Source organism: Pseudorasbora parva, chromosome 24 (genome assembly GCF_024679245.1).
Source record: "Pseudorasbora parva isolate DD20220531a chromosome 24, ASM2467924v1, whole genome shotgun sequence".
Lineage (NCBI taxonomy): Eukaryota > Metazoa > Chordata > Actinopteri > Cypriniformes > Gobionidae > Pseudorasbora > Pseudorasbora parva.
The window spans coordinates 4,860,807-4,882,058 of NC_090195.1; the positions used below are offsets into that span (position 1 = coordinate 4,860,807).

The 21,252-nt window shown below is 37.7% G+C and overlaps 2 protein-coding genes across 3 annotated transcripts; both read left to right on the forward strand.

The window, feature by feature from the left end:
- Nucleotides 1–101: 101 nt before the first annotated feature.
- kctd5b (potassium channel tetramerization domain containing 5b) lies at nt 102–9,143 on the forward strand. Of its 2 annotated transcripts, XM_067434635.1 has the most exons (7): nt 102–516; nt 4,727–4,835; nt 4,924–5,015; nt 5,207–5,302; nt 5,432–5,542; nt 7,196–7,321; nt 8,476–9,143. In XM_067434635.1, exons 1-7 carry the CDS (start codon nt 313–315, stop codon nt 8,503–8,505), a joined length of 768 nt encoding a protein of 255 aa, XP_067290736.1. In that variant the 5' UTR covers nt 102–312; the 3' UTR covers nt 8,506–9,143. The 2 variants fall into 2 exon arrangements, with proteins under 2 accessions (XP_067290736.1, XP_067290737.1); XM_067434636.1 differs by lacking the exon at nt 5,432–5,542.
- A 3,989-nt stretch (nt 9,144–13,132) lies between these two features.
- Nucleotides 13,133–21,086, forward strand: ube2ib (ubiquitin-conjugating enzyme E2Ib). The gene is made up of 7 exons (XM_067434433.1): nt 13,133–13,289; nt 14,775–14,851; nt 15,031–15,114; nt 17,343–17,415; nt 17,490–17,599; nt 17,703–17,782; nt 20,287–21,086. Exons 2-7 carry the CDS (start codon nt 14,786–14,788, stop codon nt 20,348–20,350), a joined length of 477 nt encoding a protein of 158 aa, XP_067290534.1. The 5' UTR covers nt 13,133–13,289; nt 14,775–14,785; the 3' UTR covers nt 20,351–21,086.
- Nucleotides 21,087–21,252: the final 166 nt, after the last annotated feature.

The following is a 21,252-nucleotide window of genomic DNA, read 5'->3' on the forward strand; positions in this document are numbered from 1 at the left end:
TCTACTGGTAAACAAAGTATTTTACAGATGATGAGTGATCCCAAAAACGCTTCGGTCGATTCACTTAAAAGTATCGGTTCAAAAGAATGATTCCTTTTCGAATCACTAGAAATTCAGTACGCTAAACAGTGGATTTAGATATCGGAAAAAACACCACACAGCCCATGTCTTCTCTGTCATACGCCTAAAAACAAAACTAAGGGGTGTTCTCGGCGCGTCAGTGCGGCGCGCTCCTCGCGCGTCAGTTGGTTAAACTTGGTTATTGGAGAGTCGCGCGGCCGCCCTTCATTCCAGCAGAGCAGCGAGCGCAGGATGGCCGAGAGTCACGGCGAGATCAGCGGCCACGACTGTCGGCGCGCGGCTCCAGCACAGACCTTCAACCACAGATCCTCCAAGTGGGTCCGTCTGAACGTCGGCGGCACGTATTTTCTGACCACCAGACAGACTCTCTGCCGGGACCCCAAATCGTTCCTGTTCCGACTGAGCCAAGCGGAGCCAGACCTCGACTCTGATAAGGTAACAACAATTTGATTAATTTCATTTAGAGACAATCAACTTAGCATCTAAGACAGGCCATTTATTTATTTAGTTAATCCATCAGTTAGCCTATTTATGAAGACAGGATGGGGAAAAGTGGGTTGGACAGTGCAGAAGTCTGTAAAATGATACTCTTTAATACGCAATACCGTTATATTGACATTTAATTAAATTGCAAAAAAGGCCTATTCGAACAGACCCATTATTGTAACCGTAGAAGTGCACCTATAATGAAAAAAAAAAATCTAAACCATGTGGTTTAAAACGGAAATGATTGCATCTTAAAAATACTTAATTTGACATTAAGCATGCATACATGCTCAGTTTTTAAATTATTCACTAGACAAAAGATCCATTTCTGCTCCGTTTTGAGGAGATGCTTTAAAATGGGTCATGCAGCTGTTATTTCGCTTCTGTCCAGTTTATAATCGCTTATATTGTTGTATGGAGTTATTTGTATTGTTTCTATGGTAATTTGGGGGTTGTCCAGATGGCTGTTTTTGTCTAGAGTTGTTTTCCTGTCGGATGGACTCGAACAAACACACTTTTACCGTCCGCCCCACCCTCCTCTCCCAGTCCCAGAACAAAGTCTCTACTGTTCTTCCCCACGAGTGTTAATGGCTGGGAAGACGTGCAGGCAGATTGTGGCACCCATGGGGTGGCCATGTCGATGACATCATCAGCACATCTGCCCCAGTTTTGCCTTGTAATCTGGACACAATCCCGCTTATGACACCTGAGCTGTGTCAAGAGATCAGGGTGGAAGTTTACTTTACATGGGTCAGATGTGTGTCGAATGCAAGCTGGAGGTTTCAAGTGAAGGCCAAATATTTTGTCTGCTAACCCAAAAACTGTGCATTAATTGGTTGTATGTCTAAGATTAGTATCTTAGTATTATTTGATATGACTGAATCAAGTTTTTTCAGCATAAAATAAAAGCGGTGCTAACGTAAAAACATAGTTGTAAAGTCATTGCATATTATCTAACCACTTTGAATTTATTAAGAAGAAAAAAAAATGGAAAATTCATGGAAAAATATTATCTTAAAATATATTTCTAAGAGTAGAAATAGCATTATTGTGACATGGAGTAAAATAAAGATGTTATAAGGATGAAATAATATACAGTATAAATTATTATTAAATATAACTGCCTATTTGAATTTATAATTAAAGCTAATGCTTTTCAAAGTGTTTGTTTTTATGTTAAAATCTGGTTTAAATTTTGAAAACTGAGTAGAAAAAGTAATTAACAACGTCTAATGGATCAAAATAAAGATATTGTAATATAACCATTTTCTACAGTCTGCATGTTTATGAAATCTGTACTATTTGGATTCATCATTAAAGCTTAAGTAGTTTTGAATTTTTAAAATGCTTTCTTCTAATTATCTCCTAATATCCAGAGATAATTAAGTAAACACATTTCTATGGTTCTTTGTAAACAGTGTAGTCACAGACTGTTTCAAAACATTGCTGTTTATTGTCTCAACCAATTGCATGAGTTTGGGGGTGGAGCTATTTGTGCTGTTTGTGGCGCTTGCTGCGTTCATACCTTTTAAAAAGCGTTTACATGATCACAGAACTCGTAATTACAAAGTTAGACTTGACTTTTACCATGTCAACACTACCACTGCAGATTTATTTTGGACTAAGCAAGAGAAACGTTTAAAGGGTTAGTACACTTATGAATTTAATTCTCGCTGAAGCTCAAACGTGCTGCGTAACACGAGAATGAACCTCATTGGTCACATCAAGTGAACATGCTTGAGCTTCTGTTTACCACAACTGTTGATTAATGTTTATACTGTATGTGAATAAAAGCCTAAATTGAAGTTTCTCTTCAGAAAGAAATGGACTAAACCACTCGTGGACTTTCTTTACACGCTTCCTCTTTAAATCCTATCATATAATGAGTAGTTGAAGTGCACACTTAAATGAGATAATTTGACTAACAAATACAATACTTAATTTTTGCCATTTGAACAACAGTGTTATGCTCTCGCAGCTCCGGCTGTCTCACCTCCTCTCATCTCTCAAATCTCAGACGGTAATCTCAAAATAACCCTAATCCAGAATAATCCTGCTCTCTAGGGGCTTTAACCCTGTAAAGAGCAGGAGTCTCTAAGGCTCTGGGAAATCACTCCACACTGTTTGTGCCCCAGATTTTATAAAAGGCTGATTTCAGCCTCACACACACTGTTCCAGGTCTATTTTGCATCTGGAAGCGTCCCGGTTAAAGCTTGAACAGAATATTGTGTGCGGGTGTGGGTCTGCATGCATAACGTATGTTTATTTTTTTATGAATGTGGCCTGCATGCCATTAAAAACAGATGCCAAGTCCCACACGCACGCGCACCACTCATTAATGTTTAAACTCACTTTCCTCTAATGGCTCTCGTCTCTCTTAGCGTTCGCTGGTTGCACGCAAAGTAAAGTAAAAACCATCTGATTTTCACATTTTCTGTCAAAATTTGCGGGCATGAGGTTACTAAGTTGGTATAGCAACTATTTTTGCTCTGAATTCTAAAGGCCAGGTCACACCAAGGATGATAACGATAAAGATAGTTCTAAAAATCGTTCTCAACATTAAACAATAGCAAAATTCACACCACATCTATAACTATAAAGGTGCATTGAAACGACATAATTGGAATCACTTTCAGAACGATTTTATCTATTTGATGAACGATGAAAACATTGTCAGCCAATCAGAATCATCATGCTGGAAGGAGCTCGAGCATTTAAAGTGACAGACAATCACGCGCTAAGATTAAACAGAATGACGCCGTCCACTGGTGTGGATGCCAATTTCATGGAAGCTTGTTTTCTCAACGGAATAAAACATTTTAAAGTTGAGTTAGAAAGCTAGAATTGCGCGGTGTAAAGTCAGAATTGCTCGGTGTGAAGTCAGAATTGCGCGGTGTAAAGTCAGAATTGCGCGGTGTAAAGTCAGAATTGCGCGGTGTAAAGTCAGAATTGCGTGGTGTAAAGTCAGAAAACTGCGAGGTGTAAAGTCAGAATTGCACGTTGTAAAGTCAGAATTGCGCGGTGTAAAGTCAGAATTGCGCGGTGTAAAGTCAGAATTGCGCGGTGTAAAGTCAGAATTGCTCGGTGTGAAGTCAGAATTGCGCGGTGTAAAGTCAGAATTGCGCGGTGTAAAGTCAGAATTGCGCGGTGTAAAGTCAGAATTGCGCGGTGTAAAGTCAGAATTGCGTGGTGTAAAGTCAGAAAACTGCGAGGTGTAAAGTCAGAATTGCACGTTGTAAAGTCAGAATTGCGCGGTGTAAAGTCAGAATTGCGCGTTGTAAAATCAGAATTGCGCGGTGTAAAGTCAGAATTGCGCAGTGTAAAGTCAGAATTGCGCGGTGTAAAGTCAGAATTGCGCGTTGTAAAGTCAGAATTGCGCGGTGTAAAGTCAGAATTGCGCAGTGTAAAGTCAGAATTGCGCGGTGTAAAGTCAGAAAACTGCGAGGTGTAAAGTCAGAAAACTGCGAGGTGTAAAGTCAAAAAACTGCGAGGTGTAAAGTCAGAAAACTGCGAGGTGTAAAGTCAGAAAACTGCGAGGTGTAAAGTCAGAAAACTGCGAGGTGTAAAGTCAGAATTGCACGTTGTAAAGTCAGAATTGCGTGTTGTAAAGTCAGAAAACTGCGAGGTGTAAAGTCAGAATTGCGCGTTGTAAAGTCAGAAAACTGCGAGGTGTAAAGTCAGAATTGAGCGGTGTAAAGTCAGAAAACTCACAATTTTGACTTCATATTTTGCAACTGCGACTTTATAACAAGCAATTCTGCAAATAATTTTTTTTTAATTGTGAGATAAAAAGCCTTTTATTCAAAAGTCCAATTATCTTAAAAAAAAAAAAAAAACTATTCTATGTCGGAAACAAGCCTCTGTGACCCCTCCCATTTGAAATGCCCCGCTCTAAGCAGGACACGAGTCAGATGTTCCAACAAGGAGGTAAATTGCTGCTACCTCTAGTGTCAGTTGCTAGTGTTTCTTGACATCAGAGGAATGAGGTTTACTCGCACAGCAACTACTAGCTGGCCTCCACTTTCATATAATAATCGTTCTTGGTGTGAACGGGCCTTAATGTGTTCTCAGCTACTGGGGTGTGGGTGTTTGCAGGACGTTGCAATGTGGTTGATGACATCTTTTTATTTTTTTCTCTGTCCTCTAATTTATACTGTAGGATGAGACGGGGGCATATTTAATTGACAGGGATCCCATGTATTTCGGGCCTGTACTGAATTATCTGAGACATGGAAAGTTGGTCCTCAACAAGAACCTGACGGAGGAAGGTATGACACATGCCCACTGTCAAAATGACACGATGGAGACTGTGATTGTTGCTCTGTAACGTTCGTCCTATTTGCATGTGTATCTCAGGAGCTCTTGAAGAGGCGGAGTTCTACAACATCACATCATTAATAAAACTCATCAAAGAAAAGATCAGTGAAAGAGAAGCTAAGACAACGCACGTAAGGGAGCTGGAACTCACAATTCACTAGAAATGATATCTTTTTTCATAAGTTTAATTCTGGCAGTATGCAAATTCATATGTGCCTTCAAGCATATATTTAAATTAAATCAATTTACATGTACGTAAATAGGGTTTTCTTAATTTGCATGTAAATGAAGAACAGATGTTTGACATGTTTTCTGTCTTTAGACACCAGTCAAGCATGTTTACCGAGTGCTGCAGTGTCAAGAGGAAGAACTTACGCAGATGGTCTCGACCATGTCAGACGGGTGGAAGTTTGAGCAGGTAAATCAAACCCGGCATTAGTTCGTCTGATCGTTCCAGCTCCACAACAATCAGAATCGCTCCCGCCGGTTCAGCTGACCTGCGGTGTGTGATGCAGGCCCTGCCTTACGCTCTGATTGGTTGTTGCAGCTTGTCAGTGTAGGTTATGGGCGGGCCCAGAAGTCAGAGTTTTTCCTGATTGTGTCTCGGGAGGTGAAGGGGGAGGAGTCAAGCCAAACTCACCCCGCCCACAGTGGAGAGGTGTGTCCAACAATCCCCTGTCCTCCCACTAACCGCTGCATGTCGTCGCAGTTTTGGTTTTCATTGCAATGGTCACAGTGAATGTGGTTGTCCAGCATGTGACTGCATGGATGTCGGTGCTTTCGTTCTGCATGTTTGTTTTTAACAACGGATGAATTGAATGTGTTCCCAAGCATGTTGAGTATTTAAGTGCACCATGTTATATTTTAAGGCAAGACCCCCTGGTGAAAAGGGTAAAAATGTTACGGATATCAACATACTTCCCCAATTGAATGATTTTTTTAAGAACTGCAACCATTTAATATAATGTATGCATATGCAAATTGTCGAATTATATAATGTGCACACACATTGGAATACATTGGATAAAGCCTGGTTCAGAAATCTTGTTTCATTTGAATTTATCATTAAAGGTGCAGGGTGTACATTTTAGCGGCATCTAGTGGTGAGGTTGTGAATTGCAACCGCTCACCCCTCCCTTTCAGAGCACATAGAGGAGCTACGGTGGCTGACACAGGACAAAAATATTGTCGTCTGAGAGAGCAGAGAGTGACTAGCGCTCTGTAGAGAAGTTTGCCCTATAGGGCTACTGTAGAAACATGGCAGCGCAAAATGGCGACTTTACTGTACGGGGACCGGCGGTGTGTGTAGATAGCAAGGGATCATTCTAAGGTTATAAAAATATAACGGTTCATTATGTAAGGTGTTTATACACTAATGAAAACAGTTATGGATATTATATTGCATTTCTGTCAATAGATCCTCATAAATCCTACACACTGCACCTTTAAAACGAGCATGCTTTTCAAAGTTATTTTGATTTTTAAATCGGGTTGACGTTTAGAAAATAAGAAAGCAATTATTGTGACGTCAAATGGATGAAAATAAAGATGTTGTATAACAATGAAATAACTTTCTACATCTTTATAAAATCTTCCTAATATTTTGACACTAATGTTCAATGTTTTACAGAGGGTTTTTTAAATCTCTTTATCACACAAGAAATATACAAATAGTATATTTTCAAAATATTTTCAACTTGTTTTAAGAGTGAAGTGTTATATTTAATCAGTGAAATGATATGAAACAAACCCCTCTGTGTTCTCAAAAACTAATTTTAAGAATACAGCTTTTTTTTTATGTATTCATATCTATATGTACAAATAGATAAAGTGCAATAATATAAACATTGCTATTCTTCCCACTAGTCTCAGTTGCTTGGAACAATAATTTTGCCAGTATGTCTTGCCTTAAAATGATAATCCATCCAAAAATGTCAATTCTGTCATCATTTTCTCTCCCTCATGTTGTTCTAAACCTGTACTTTTTATATCTAGATATTGTGCTGAACATTCACACTGTACAGTGAAAGTGAATGAGAGCGGATGCTGTCAAGCTCCAAAAAGCGTCATAAAAGTGTGATATAAGTGGAAATCACAAATTGTAGGTAATATTTAAAATGACACCAAATTGTCACCGATGTCAACCTGCATTTTAATACAAGCAAGTCTCAAACATGAGATTTGCAAGTTATGTTTTCAGTGACTCATCGTGACATAGTTTGCATTTTTGGGTGGACTGTTGCTTTAATCATTTATTAAATGAGGAGTTTCTCATCTCTCCATTTCTGTCTCTCGTTCATGTTTTATGTAGTTGGTCAGTATCGGCTCCTCCTATAACTATGGTAGCGAGGATCAGGCAGAGTTCTTGTGTGTTGTTTCTAAGGAACTGCACAACCAATCGTATAGCAGCAACAGCCAGCCCAGTGAGAAAGCCAAGGTAAGCAGCGTGTGTGTGTGTGTGTGTGTGTGTGTGTGTGTGTGTGTGTGTGTTTGACTGTGTTTCAAATGGATTACTAGGATACGGCTCGCTCCATTTCACGCAGTATACACTGAATACTGCCTAAAAATAGTATTTGAAACAGATGACCTTATTACATTGGTCACAGAGCTCATTATGTTTATGTTGAATTCTGTGAGTCATTATTTTAGAGATCTATTTTATAGCTTTATATTTTTTTAATTTCTAAATAATCTATTAGTGTGTTAATTTTTATTTTAACGTTTGATTTACATATTTATAAAGTGATACATGTTGCATAAATTGCATATAAGCATCATTTAGGAAATATTTTTGTATTTCCAATAAAAAAAGAAATCATTTCTAATTCATAATTTTGTGTATAAAAGTTTAAAACTGTGACTCATAATACTTCTGGTTCATTTGAAGAATGAAATTGGAAAATGATGTCAATCACATTGCATTGTGGGATACAAAATAATCATGTGCCCTATAATGTAGTACTTCATTCCATACAGAAAATCTGCAAACTATGCACACATGATGCGTAGTAATATATACTGCATAGATTGTAAGAGTAATATTTTAAGGAAGAGTCGAAACAGATTATTTTTGGTTTTATGCACATTAGTGTACACCACCATTCAAAAGTTTGGGGTCAGCTAGGCTTTTAATACTTTTATTTAGCAAAGACCTGATCAAACGGGACAGTGAAGACAATCAGAAATGTTTTTTGAGCAGCAAATCATCATATCAGAATGATTTCTGAAGGATCATGTGACACTGAAGACTGGAGTAATGATGATGAATATTCAGCTTTGATCACAGGAATAAATTACATTTTAAATATTACAATAGAAACACATTCTTTTAAATGGTAATATTTCACAATATTACTGATTTTACTGTATTTTTGGTCAAATAAATGCAGCCTTGGTGAGCAGAAGAGACGTAAGGTAAATCTTACTGACCCCAAACTTTAGCACTGTAGTGTACATACCGTAATTCTTCAGAAACGGTGAAAGTGTTGTCCCAAACAGAGGCGTTGTGTTGCAGGGCATTCGTGACAGTAACTCATTCCAGATTAGTGATATTTAGTTGTATTATGTAAATCCTCTGCTGTTTTCCCTCAGATCCTACAGGAGCGCGGCTCTAGAATATGATCATCTAGAGCTCCCGTGTTTTGAGAAATATCAGTTCTTTCTAGAACATTCCTTGAGCTTGATCTCTTCACGCGCACCGACGAGCTGAAGCACGCAAGCCGCACGTGAAGAGCATGTCCACTTCTGGTGCCTGGAATAAACACTGGGATACTTTGTTTTTGATCTTCATGGATTCGGAGACTGAAGAATTGCACCAAATCTCAGGGATCAAAAGGAAATGGTCACGTCACTGACTCACTGTCCACCTGGTACAATCACTCTATAGTTTTTATTGCACTACTGCTATTCTTAAATACAATATTTCAGAGGTATCAGTTAATATGTCCTTGCTGTAAAGAAATGTGTTAGTGTATTTTTTTTACTGGCTGGACTGTAAAAGGAAAGAGCTTTTCTGTCTGCGTTTAAATGACACCTTGCACATTTTGATATAAGGACAAACACTATTATATATCCTGTAAGGTAACAATAGATGCATTTGTATGTCATTTTTGAAAATGCTAAACACATTTTTGTGTTTTGGTAAGTAGTAATATATAAACCTGTACTGCAAAATCTCATATCACTATAAAATCCAAGTAGCTGAATGTAGCAACACACATTCACACACATTTAAGAGATAAATGCATTTTTAACAAATACTTTTGTGTCTGTGTGCTTCTTACTGTCGTTTTGGAGAAAGCATGCTATTAGGGACAGTGTTGTTAAAAATAATTGAACAATTTCTAGTTTTGGTCATTTAAATAAAATAAAATAAAATAAAATAAAATAGTTTTTGGTAATTAAAATCCAATCAATTTAACCTTCATCCTTCCCTCAGGTCATTTTTACCCAAAACTTTTTTTTTTTTTTTTTTTAAATGAAGTGTTCATCAGAGCGGTCCAAGACCCAAGGACTTTTGTCCCACTTGAACCACAAATGTACAAAACATGTACTGGATTCACTGAGGTTTGTGGTTAAAATGGTAAAAAAGTAACACACCCTGCCCTTACGGGTCAATTTGACCCATAGGAATGAATGCGAGGAATGCTTCAGCACACGGAAAAACCTAAAAAAGCTGTAACTTAAACAAACAAACAAAAAAATTGTCTACATGAGTATCTGAAGATCTAAATGCCTACTGAAGAGAAACTGACTTTAGGACCCAGAGGAACAGTTCATTTGCACCGTATAGAAATATTATGATGTTATTTTTTCCCATGAGAGGTTGACGGAGAGACATCCATTGTGAGATATTCTGAGCTGAATTAACAGGGTTATGGATGAAATTGAGTTATTTATAATTTAAGTTAAAGAATGTGAATGTGCTTAAATTACAATTTATTTATTATTTATTTATATAATCTAGTAATTTAAAATTAAATGTAATCAAAAACAACAAATGCTCCAAATAAATTGCATTAAAAATAGAAATTTAGGTGGCAGACATAGAAGTTAGAGTAAAATAACTATTTTGGCGTAAGAAAGTAACTTTTTTTATTTTTGTTACAGGAATTTCTGTTTTGTAGTTAAACACATCAAATTTAAATTATATGTATTGTGTGTCTGTGTAGATATTTGTCATCCAAGTTGTTAGTGCTAATGTTTTAGCTGTTAGCTGTAAGTTGGACTAGTTCATGGCTACATGACTGTGTTAGTTGTAACAGAGTCACACACACACACACACACACTACTAGAGCCTCTTAGAGCTTAGGGTGACCAAACGTACTGTTTTCCCAGGACATGTCCTGTTTTCAAGTTCTGTCCTGGCCCTAATATAACAATTTTCTATCCATACAGAGGGGGCATGGGCTACTTTAAATGTATTGAAATTAATAAGGCAACTTTGAGTAGAATTTGTGTATCTCATTGCAGTATAAAATATTACATTTCTGTTATATATATATATATATATATATATATATATATATATATATATATATATATATATATATATATATATATATATATATAATTTTTTTTTACTTCACGTACTCTAGTCTTGCGCGGTATACCGGTACTACGGTAATGTCGCGATACTAAAGCGTCAATGTACATGTAACCTTGTACAGCCCTCCAGCCAGAGTTGGACATTTTAAGATATGGGGGCAAAAATGCTTCAGTATGAGTTCTTGTTTTTTTTATATTTAGGCTAGGCAAGGCCTATATATAGTTCAGGCAAGAGTGCTGTTTTCAATATTAAATTTGAATAGATTTTATAGACCTACAATAGTTCATTAAACTAAGGGTTAATATTAAAGGACATTTTAGACACAACATTGTCAGTATTGATGTTTTCACTCTATTTCACCAATTAAAATAGTTCTAATAGATCATTTGAGTCAATCTGTGTTTTTGAACAAAATGGGCGAATCGATTATGATTCACTGAGCCATTCTTTCCGAATCAGACGTTTTTAATGAATCGGTTGAATAAATTATTCCGTGATTTATCACTTGCTGCCACCTACTGGCGGTTTCATGCTCGGAGTTTTATAATCTCACAACAATGTGCTGTTGCTCTGAGCTGCTTTTAACTGTCAGTGTACATTTCTAAATGCCACTTCATGCAGCTTCTACTTTGGCATGGATTTTGTTCACACTGATTATATTTGATTAATAGCAATAACCTGTATACTTTATTAATGAGAATTAATTCTCATTAATAAAGTATACAGAGGAAAATCTTGTCTGTTTTCACTTACATCTACGTATTTATGAAAATGTGGTTATTTCTTTAGATTTTAATTATGAATGAACACAATACTGTATCGGTACCAGTGATACTTATGTAGCTGAGTCACACCTGTAGCGGAGTCATTCTATATTATGGCGTACATTTCATGTCAGCCAAAAAGTCAGGAAATCAATATTCTTTTTTGATCAATAAACTAGGTTGAATAATATATGCCCATAATGTGCTAAAATAATTTTTGGCAAGCTTAAGCTCTAATGACTTTTTAAATATGTTATTGAAAATTAACATTCAATTTATTATTTTGTCAAATGTATTGCAGAAAAATGCTGTGTCATAAATCCACAGTATCCTGAATTTATAACTATTTAGTATTATTCACCATCCTTACCCAAGATTTTCATCTCCAGAGATATCCTTATCTATTTTTCTGACGCTTTATTTCACATTTTAAAGATTTATGTCTTAAAAACCACACATAACACAGTTGACAGGAGTAACACTGTTGACAGGACACATTAGAAGGAAAAGAGAAAACTTTTTTTTTAAATTATAACTTTTTTTAAATTAAAAAAATGTAAATACAAGCAATTAAGTAAATTTAAATAGAATTGCCAACATTGTCAACCATGTGAATCCTTGTCAATTGTTACTGTTAATGGGTAACACAGTTGACATTTCGGCCATTTTAGGGCCTTGTGCAAACTGCTGGCCTTGGACTAGTTAGTAGGTGACCTTAATTAACTTTTAATTTTAAATTTAGATTTAAATTCTTTCACAACACTTTTATAAACATAACATAGGACTCAAGTTCACAAGAACATGTTGATAATAACACAGTTGACTGTCCAATAACAATATAGATCATATATTGAAGAGAAGTTATTACTTACCACACTGTCTTCAAATTTCCCTTCAAAAAATTAATGACATCACATGATGTTGGCCGTGTGACTTTAGAACAAACCATTGCTGATTTATAGGGGTTTTTATTGGGAGTAACACAGTTGACACTGATATTTTTAAAATAACTTTCTCATAATTTAATGATTATTTTGGACAAATATTTATAAGAAATATATACAGAAACATTTTAGAGCTAATCTGAAGAGCAAAACCTCACATTTACCAAATCGGACAGCACAAAAAAACGCAAATTTCAGTATAGAATGTGCCACAACTATATAAAGATATTTAACTAAAAATTTCTCAGTCAATTTCTCTGGCAAGCAGATCACGACATGATTTGATTAAGTTGATCACATCAGCATCATTCCAAACATTGTGTAATTCCAGCTCAGATGCTAATGCTTCCCCATGCGTAGTGGAGATTTCATTTGAATATTAATATTCCCCCTTTCACAAGAGATTAATTCCACGAATCCGAGCATCAATAATGCACACACGTGACCAGCACTGCCATGACTAGAAATAAAATAGGCAGATGTATAAAAAACATCCACATCACTGACTTATATAAAGTCATCAGCAGAACACAAGCGCTGAGTGAGCTGTTTTTATTAAGATTTTTAGATTAGATAGATAGATAGATAGAGATATAGATAGAGCGAGATAGAAAACAGATAGATAGATAGATAGATAGATAGATAGATAGATAGATAGATAGATAGATAGATAGATAGATAGATAGATAGATAGATAGATAGATAGATAGATAGATAGATAGATAGATAGATAGATAGATAGATAGATAGATAGATAGATAGATAGATAGATAGATAGATAGATAGATATAAACATAAACATAAAATTCTGGTACTGTCCCTTTAAATGGTAGCTGTCTAAAGGAATGCCTGTTCTAAACGTTTTTTACTAGGGTAAAGACAAGCTTCATATTCCCAAGCACACGGCAGCTATACGTATACTATACTTATTTCCACAATTCGATCGGTTAAACGAACAACATTAGCCTTATTTCAGTTGATCACGAATTTCCCTGCAGGCGATCTGCGTGTAGTACCGCTGGTCCTGATTAGACTGCTTCACTCAGAACCGAATGTGTTTTCGGGAGGGAAACTTCACAGCTTTGGTACCGAGTCAAATACGGTTCGAGTGAGCGGGCCCAGGAGACGAATAACACTGGGATTCACGAGGTAAGACGGTCCTGTCCACGCGGGCGAGGCATTGTTGTGTTTTGGTGACTTGTAAACGGCCGCATCGGGTTTGTTTGGGTATGGTTGCTGTGTGAACGCGCGCTCGCGTAAAAGGAAGTCGAGTTTCTTTGTCCTGCGCGCTCATGAACCGCGTTCCAACGCTGGACTCCATATTTATTGACATTTTATGATGTCATAATGTGATTCTAAAACCCTTCCTTGATTATGGCGTCAAACAATGGAGTAAAAATCCCAATTATGTCATAATGTAGACTAGAGAGTCAACTTCTATTATGAGCACTTAAACTGTATTATTACGCTTTAATCAAGGCTGTAAGCTTTACATTATAACATCGTTATCTCGAGTTTTACCCTTTAATATCGATGTAATAGGTTAATAATAACCCAGTTTTCATTATGATATTTGATTGATTATATAGTTTGATGTAAAATCTTGATTATGATGTCATATTGTAGATCAGTATTACATAAATTTGAGTGTAATAATGTAAAATGAATAATTTGTGATTATGATAGGCTTTATACATTTGTGAACTGCCATGTCAAGGGCTAAGAGGAATAATTGGAAAACATAAATAATTAAAGGTGCAGGGTGTACATTTTAACAGCATCTAGTGGTGAGGATGTGAATTGCAACCGCTCACCCCTCCCTTTCAGAGCACATAGAGAAGCTATGGTGGCCGGCACAGGACAAAAATGTTGTCGTCTGAGAGAGCAGAGAGGGACTAGCACGCTGTAGAGAAGTTGTCCCTTTAGGGCTACTGTAGAAACATGACGGCGTAAAATGGCGACTTCACTGTACGGGGATGTAGATAGAAAGGGATCATTCTATGGTTATAAAAACAACTGTTTACTGTGTAAGGTGTTTGTACACCACTCAAAACATTGTTATGGATATTATATTGCATTTCTGTCAATAGATCATTATATACTACACACTTCACCTTTAATATGCTTATGTAACTGAAGTATTGAACATATAAGTACATTTGCTATATTTAGAGGTAAAGATCACTATTATTTTAACCACTGGCACAGCTTACCCCAAAGGTACCATATTTGGGAAATTATTAATTTATAATAACTCATGGTGAACTATAGCCAATTAGTTAATTTGGGTTTTACACATTGGTATGACACCAGCATGCATTGTGTGTATCTTTTAATTTATTTAACCATATTCATTTAGAAGATTTCACATGCAAAAATACTAATAATCTTTTTTTTTTTTTTGAATAAAAATCTTTATAAAGTTTTTGTGTGCATCTCTCAGTCACAGGCAGGTGTATATGATTGGTGCTTTCTAACTATACATTTTTTTCTGGTACTGTCCCTTTAAATGTTAGCCATCTAAGCTTTTGTTTTGGTGAATTTCTTTTACTATTACAATTTCACACAATGTAAAAAAAAACTGCCCATGGATGGGCTCTTCTACTCAGATGATAAATGTGCATTTCTCCATAGGATCAGTGGTCATGTCTGGTATTGCTCTGAGTCGACTTGCACAAGAGCGCAAAGCATGGAGGAAAGACCATCCATTCGTGAGTAACGCTTATATTTGTTTAATAAATGCACTTAACGATCTGCACCACAATCAGTTGTATAGTATGCACATTTATAATCCTACAATTGCTGGTTTTATATCCTGTGACACATGTGCATTGTATCCTCGGGTGCTCACTGCTCACTTACTGCTTTTGTCTCGACCGAATGTTCCCAGGGCTTTGTTGCTGTCCCGACGAAAAACCCTGACGGTACCATGAATCTTATGAACTGGGAATGTGCTATTCCAGGAAAGAAAGGGGTAAGACTGTTCATTTAAGCTTTAATTAGATGACTCCTCTGTAGCTATGTACAGGATTTGACATTAATTAGTTTTGCTCTCCAGCCACTGTGGCAAGGGGCTTTCCCATGTTCACTGCTCATAATTTTGTTGTTGGCTATATGTAAATGACCAATGTACACACCCAAATCAAGTAGACAGAGAAACACATTGTTTTGTTTTTTTCAGACAAGCAACTGTTAGTTTTTTGCTGTAAATATAGTTTATATAACGTTCTATCTGTGGTCTATCAGCTCCTTTTTTCTTTTCTTTTTTTCTATGACATATTTAAAGCATATTTTGTGTATGAGCGCATACAGTAGCCTAGTGAAATACATATCCATATTTTCATGTGATTTGAAAATTATCTAAAAGTTGTGCATCATACCTGACCACAGATATCATACCTGACCACACACAGATGAACACTTACAGTTTTTTTTCTGACTGTAAAGGGTCCTGCACACTGCGTTTTATGTTTTTTTATGTTTTTCAAAATCCTTTGCGAATGTCCCTTGTCAGACTGTACGAACATGATCCCAGATGTAAGTCATGTCACACTGTAAGATCTCAGTTGGCATTAATGTCAGACTGCACGATAGTCAAACCGCGCTAAAAACGGACGCACGCAAGAAAACTCGTCTGGAGTTTTATATCATCAATGAATGACGCGCTCGGTGACAGTGAGCTGCATTACACGCGGGACTAAAAATGCTGGCTACGAAGAGAACTCTAGCTCTCGTTTTGGTCATAGTTTGTATTGAAAAACTGAGATATTTGACTGTCATCGTAGGAGAAGTCACACTGCAGGATTGTGCACCAAATCTTCTGACACTGCCAGAAATTCGTCTGAGGTAAAAAATGATCGCAGCGCTCATTAATCGGCTGCCGGTGAACATGTCAAACTAACGACCAAAGACGTCAGATTTTAGCCTAGGATCAGAGGAATCTTTTAGGATTTGCTAAGTTTCTCTTAGACAGCCAAATCGTGGGCAAAATCGCACAGTGTGCACCCGGCTTAAGTCATTCTCCTCAAATGCTATTGAAGTTAGAAATGTATAGCAATGTCATACGTAACTTTAGAGATGGCCCCTAAATTAGGAATGTCTAAGGTCAAGCCAGCTACTTTATGCCAGTCACATCAGATGCGCTATGGTTCTTCGTTTTCGCTGAAATGGAACAAAAACATTAAAATACTGTAAGATGAATGAATCTGCTTTGTGTTTATGATGGGAGCTCAGATTTCAGTGAGTGAGAGTGTGCTCTGGCATTTCAGCGATGACTGGCTAATCTGAACGCCTCTGATTATTAGACACTGCATTCATAAGCGCAACAGAATTGCGTGCGATTTGTTATAAAGTGCAATGTGCCAAAGTGGCTAGTAGTGATGCAAATCCGATTCATTTCCGCGAACCGGTTCTTTTTGGACAGTTCGGCTCAATGAACCGGTTCAAAAAGCCATAGGTTCCTGATATCATTATGCAATGGTGTCACTATGCATTTCTTTTATGCTTTTCTCAGTGTCATGTTGAATCAAGGAAACATTCAAACTAAGTAAACTGTTTAAGTGCATATTGAAGCAATCGAAAGTTATTTGCATGAGTGCATTTGCTGATTATTGCCTTTTATTTGGCTTAAGTTAATGCCGTTTGTGTTCACGGTTAATTCATTTAACCATCACGTCGGATTCGACTGAAAATTGCGCAACTACAGTACACATTACAGGCACTGATCAACAAACGTGGATATGTTGCACGTCTAAAGTCAAACCAGTCTTATAAACATATACATTTCGCTTAACAATCTGCATGCACAATAAACTACAGAAAAATGTATTTAAATCCTTAGACAGAAAGATTTTTGCAGGTTTTAATATAATGATATTTAATAACAGTAGTCATAAGCATATTTCCAGTAGCCTGTGCCTCAGATTTGCGTCACCAAATCGGTCATCCTCCGTATTTCTCTGCAAACTTCGACAGCTGGTTGAACCGTGCTACTTCGGCTTTTGCATCATAAACCCGGGAATAAAGTTCGATTCAGTTTCGATTTGTTACTTGCTGAACTCGAAAAGCGATTTGTTGAAGAACCGAGCATCGCTAGTGGGAGTGACTGTGTTTCACGCCACTGCTAAAATACGCCTGCAAAGGGCGGGTGTTAACGTCAAGTCCTGGTTATGTAGCATCATGTTTCTCTCCATCTCTCCCCAGACTCCATGGGAAGGAGGTCTGTTTAAGTTAAGGATGCTGTTTAAAGATGACTACCCCTCATCACCCCCAAAGTGTGAGTTTTGCATGAACACATTCAGTCCATGCTGCCTGAAACACACCTCATGAATGCTTGCTTCACTTTCGCAGGTAAATTTGAGCCTCCGCTCTTCCACCCGAATGTGTATCCTTCAGGAACAGTGTGTCTTTCCATCCTTGAGGAGGATAAAGACTGGAGACCTGCCATCACTATTAAACAGGTCACCTAAAACTATATTCCACTCCAGTCAACGGTATCCCTGTGCTTTGCTTTCTAAAGTACACTATTATAATAACTTTAGTTCTTTTTTTTTCCTCCTTCAGATTCTGTTAGGGATTCAGGAGCTCCTAAATGAACCGAACATACAGGATCCAGCTCAGGCAGAGGCGTACACTATTTACTGGTATGTTTAACACATGCAGGGAGTTACAGTACATACTGAAGGGTTGCACTGTGTTTCAGAATCTAGTGAGCTTTTCTGCGTGATCTTAAGCGGTTCTTTTGAAATGCTCTTCATCAGCGACAACTCTTTAATGCACACATATAGGAGGATTTAAAGGGGTACTTCAGCACTGGGCAAAGATGAATCTGTATTTAAACTGGGTCATTAATGTAGTAGAAATGTGAAATTATTTTTGAATTTGGTGCCTTCTAGACTGAGAAAAGAGAAAATTTATTTTTGTCTCATGGGGATGGAAGACTACAATTCCCAGAATGCTTCGCTGCCCTGTGAGGCCATTCCCAAAGCCACCTACTGTATTACTGTGACCGAGTTGGAGAAGACACTACAATAAAAAACTGAACGTGTCTGTTCAATATAATGAGTGAGTCACCGCGCGAGTCTCACAGCACTAAGCACTGACTGCAGGAGTGAGATAAATGAGCTGATGAGCTCTTGTGATGAGAGCTGAGGTAATCGCTACTACACTCGCGGCATATAAATTGCCTGGGTCTACATACGAAGGCTACGTTCTTTATTTTATAGAAAAACCCGTGAGGTCATCTATGTTTACACTAAGGTTAACGGATGTCTATGCTATGGCCTGCACGTGCGTTCGTTTCGGCTCATACTCTCATTCACTGTAACGTTAGACTATTAAAGCCCTGTCGGAGATTTCGCCGCATTGTGTGACAGGAGTCAGGACCATGGACACGTTACACACACCAGGCAAGTGCACTGCAGAAGGGAGGGCTTTGGGGGTTTGAACCCTTGCCCTTTTTGAAAATTAATCAAAAGTGCCCCTCTCAACATTCATCATTACTATATTGTGGCCAATAAAACAGAATTTGAATTATAATTAATATAACAACGTGTACAAAACAGTAACAAATGGCGGAACAGCCGTTTATCTTGTCTCTGTCAGTCTGAAATATCGTTGTCATAACGCATAACACAATTTAAGTGCATTAAAAAAATATCAGGGTTAATACGCAATTTGGAAAAGTATGGAATTTGATTTGAGTAATTTCCAGGTCTGACATCAACAGACTCACGCCTTCTGAAGTTACTCATTCACGTGAGGTTGCTGTGCTGCGTAGTCACAAACTTTTCCGTTGCATGCGTCTGTAAGCATTGTGGTGTAAAACAAGTAATTTTAAGCCTTTGAATGACAGTCAGCAGTGAAAGACGACTCATTTCTCCATTCGCCTGAGACCGGTTCTGACAGACACATCTGCTTCTCACCGAGCGTGTGAGTTTTCAACAGAGTTATATTTGGCGCTTTATTGGCCTTGAACAGTTATATAAATATGGGTCAATTCAATCTTTGCAAGTATCCTAGTAATCAGTCATTAATGTCTTAAATTAAAGTAATCAACTGAGAAAGCAAGTGTTACAGTATTATGGACCCAGAGCCATAGAGAAACGCTTGAAGCGACAGCTGTCTAATTCTCCTGCTGTCTGTCATTCATATTAATCATCAACAAACGAGAGAACATAAATCTCTCACTGCTCTTGACTTCTTGAGCAATTTGAGCTACAGTAGCTTGTCTCTTTGATCAGACCACATGGGCCACGTGCATCACTGAGCCTTGGCCGCCCGTGACCCCGGTTCTTTTGATAGATACGGACCACTGCAGACCGGGAACAGCCTACAAGAGCTGCAGTTTTGGAGATGCTCTGACCCAGTCGTCTAGCCGTCACAATTTGGGCCCTCGTCAAACTCACTCAAATCCTCACGCTTGCCCATTTTTCCTGCTTCTCACACATCAACTTTGAAGTGAATATGAAATGTATCATGTTTGGTAAATCATAATTATAACAAAAAGCCAATCACTTTCATCTTATTATAAGTTAGTGTCTCCTCATTTTGACTCGTATTTAAAACAAAAAAAAACGAATTTCTTTTTCACAATTAGGACTTTTTATCTAATATTAATATGTAAAAATATTGACAGTTTTATATCATAATCTTGACTTTTATGTCTCAATTGACCTACCAAAGCATATTTTTTTGAATTGTGGCAGAAATGGGCTTCCATAGTTGTATTTAAATTTTCTGTCAACTTCATTCAGTTTTTGCACAGACACCATTGCAATGCATTATTTATAATAATAACACAGCATTATTTTGCTGCGTAGTGTTTGGAACAGCCTTCACTTTGAGAGCAAACCTATGATGCCTTTAAATGTTGCCTACTGCTTGCCCTGAACGTTTCTTTTGCTCAGTTTGCACTACATCTTGTTCCATGCCTGTAAATCAGAGGTTATGTTTAGTTCGATGGCCTCTTTTGGTATATAGGTTATGTGTATTTATCTGTAAGTAACATTGTAATCCTGTGAGGAATATACTTTTGTTCGTGTGTATGTCTCTACACACAGCAGAATGACAGTAAAGCTCACTAGGTTCTGGAGAGCGAGTGTGTTACGTATGTTGTATTGACTGCTCTGTGTGTGTTTGTTTACAGTCAGAATAGAGTGGAGTACGAGAAGAGAGTTCGCGCACAGGCCAAAAAATTCTCCCCGTCGTAAGCGAGACAGAGACGAATGGAAAGAGGGATTGCGGGAATACTCGTGCTATCCTCTCACCGGGACTAAAAGGACTTAAAATATGATGTCTGTGCCATCAACCCCAAACTCTTCCCCTGCACCACAACATTTACACTCTTACACACTCCTCCTCTTGCCTTTTAATTTCATTTGCTCTGTTTCCCTTACAACGCAGTCACAAATTCAGTATCCACGGGTCTTATTGCGTTTCAAACCGGCTTGTAAGAAATCACATCAACTTCAGTCTTCGATCAGAACGAACTGTTGGGATTTTAGCTCTTTATTCATTGTCTGTGTGCTTACATGCACTCGTCATTTTATTATGTTTGTAAAGCTTTGTTTCCCCATGAAAACGTGTGTGAGTGTGAGTGTGTGTGTGTGTTCCAGCGCGGCTCTGGTTTGGGTTGGTTTATTACGTCACATATGTGGGATAGTGCCTCGTGGTGAAATTTCCCCTCAGAATGCTGATCTAGGACCAGTTTCCTCTCCATTGGGCCTGTTTGTATTTGGCCAGCCACGTGGTCTTAGATCTTTCTAGGATTGTCTAATGCTGATTCGTTGAATAAAGTCCAGAGTAATTGCTCCTGTGAGCAACAGAACCAGAGTCCCATTCTTTTAAACATGCTGTACATGGTTTCTTGTTTGTTTGATGGGAACATGTGTCCTGTGTTCACACTGATTGTGTCTGTATGTTTAATAAAGCTCTTTCTAAAAAATACGTCTGTAAACTCTGTGTGTGTGTCCTGATCAGACGTGTGTTTTGTAGATGTGTTCAAAAACAGCTTGATGGAGCAGAATGCAGTGGTGTTTAAACCTGGCCCTGCGTGGTCCATGCTTATGGCTGCTAAAAACAGAAAATGGTGAGACGTGACAGCCAAAGGTAA

Coding starts and splice junctions, on each gene's coding strand:
- kctd5b (XM_067434635.1), top strand. CDS start 313: ATGGCCGAGAGTCACGGCGAGATCAGCGGCCACGACTGTCGGCGCGCG. Junction 517..4,726: donor CAGACCTCGACTCTGATAAG/GTAACAACAATT, acceptor TTTATACTGTAG/GATGAGACGGGGGCATATTT. Junction 4,836..4,923: donor CAAGAACCTGACGGAGGAAG/GTATGACACATG, acceptor TGTGTATCTCAG/GAGCTCTTGAAGAGGCGGAG.
- ube2ib (XM_067434433.1), top strand. CDS start 14,786: ATGTCTGGTATTGCTCTGAGTCGACTTGCACAAGAGCGCAAAGCATGG. Junction 15,115..17,342: donor CTATTCCAGGAAAGAAAGGG/GTAAGACTGTTC, acceptor ATCTCTCCCCAG/ACTCCATGGGAAGGAGGTCT. Junction 17,600..17,702: donor CTGCCATCACTATTAAACAG/GTCACCTAAAAC, acceptor TTCCTCCTTCAG/ATTCTGTTAGGGATTCAGGA.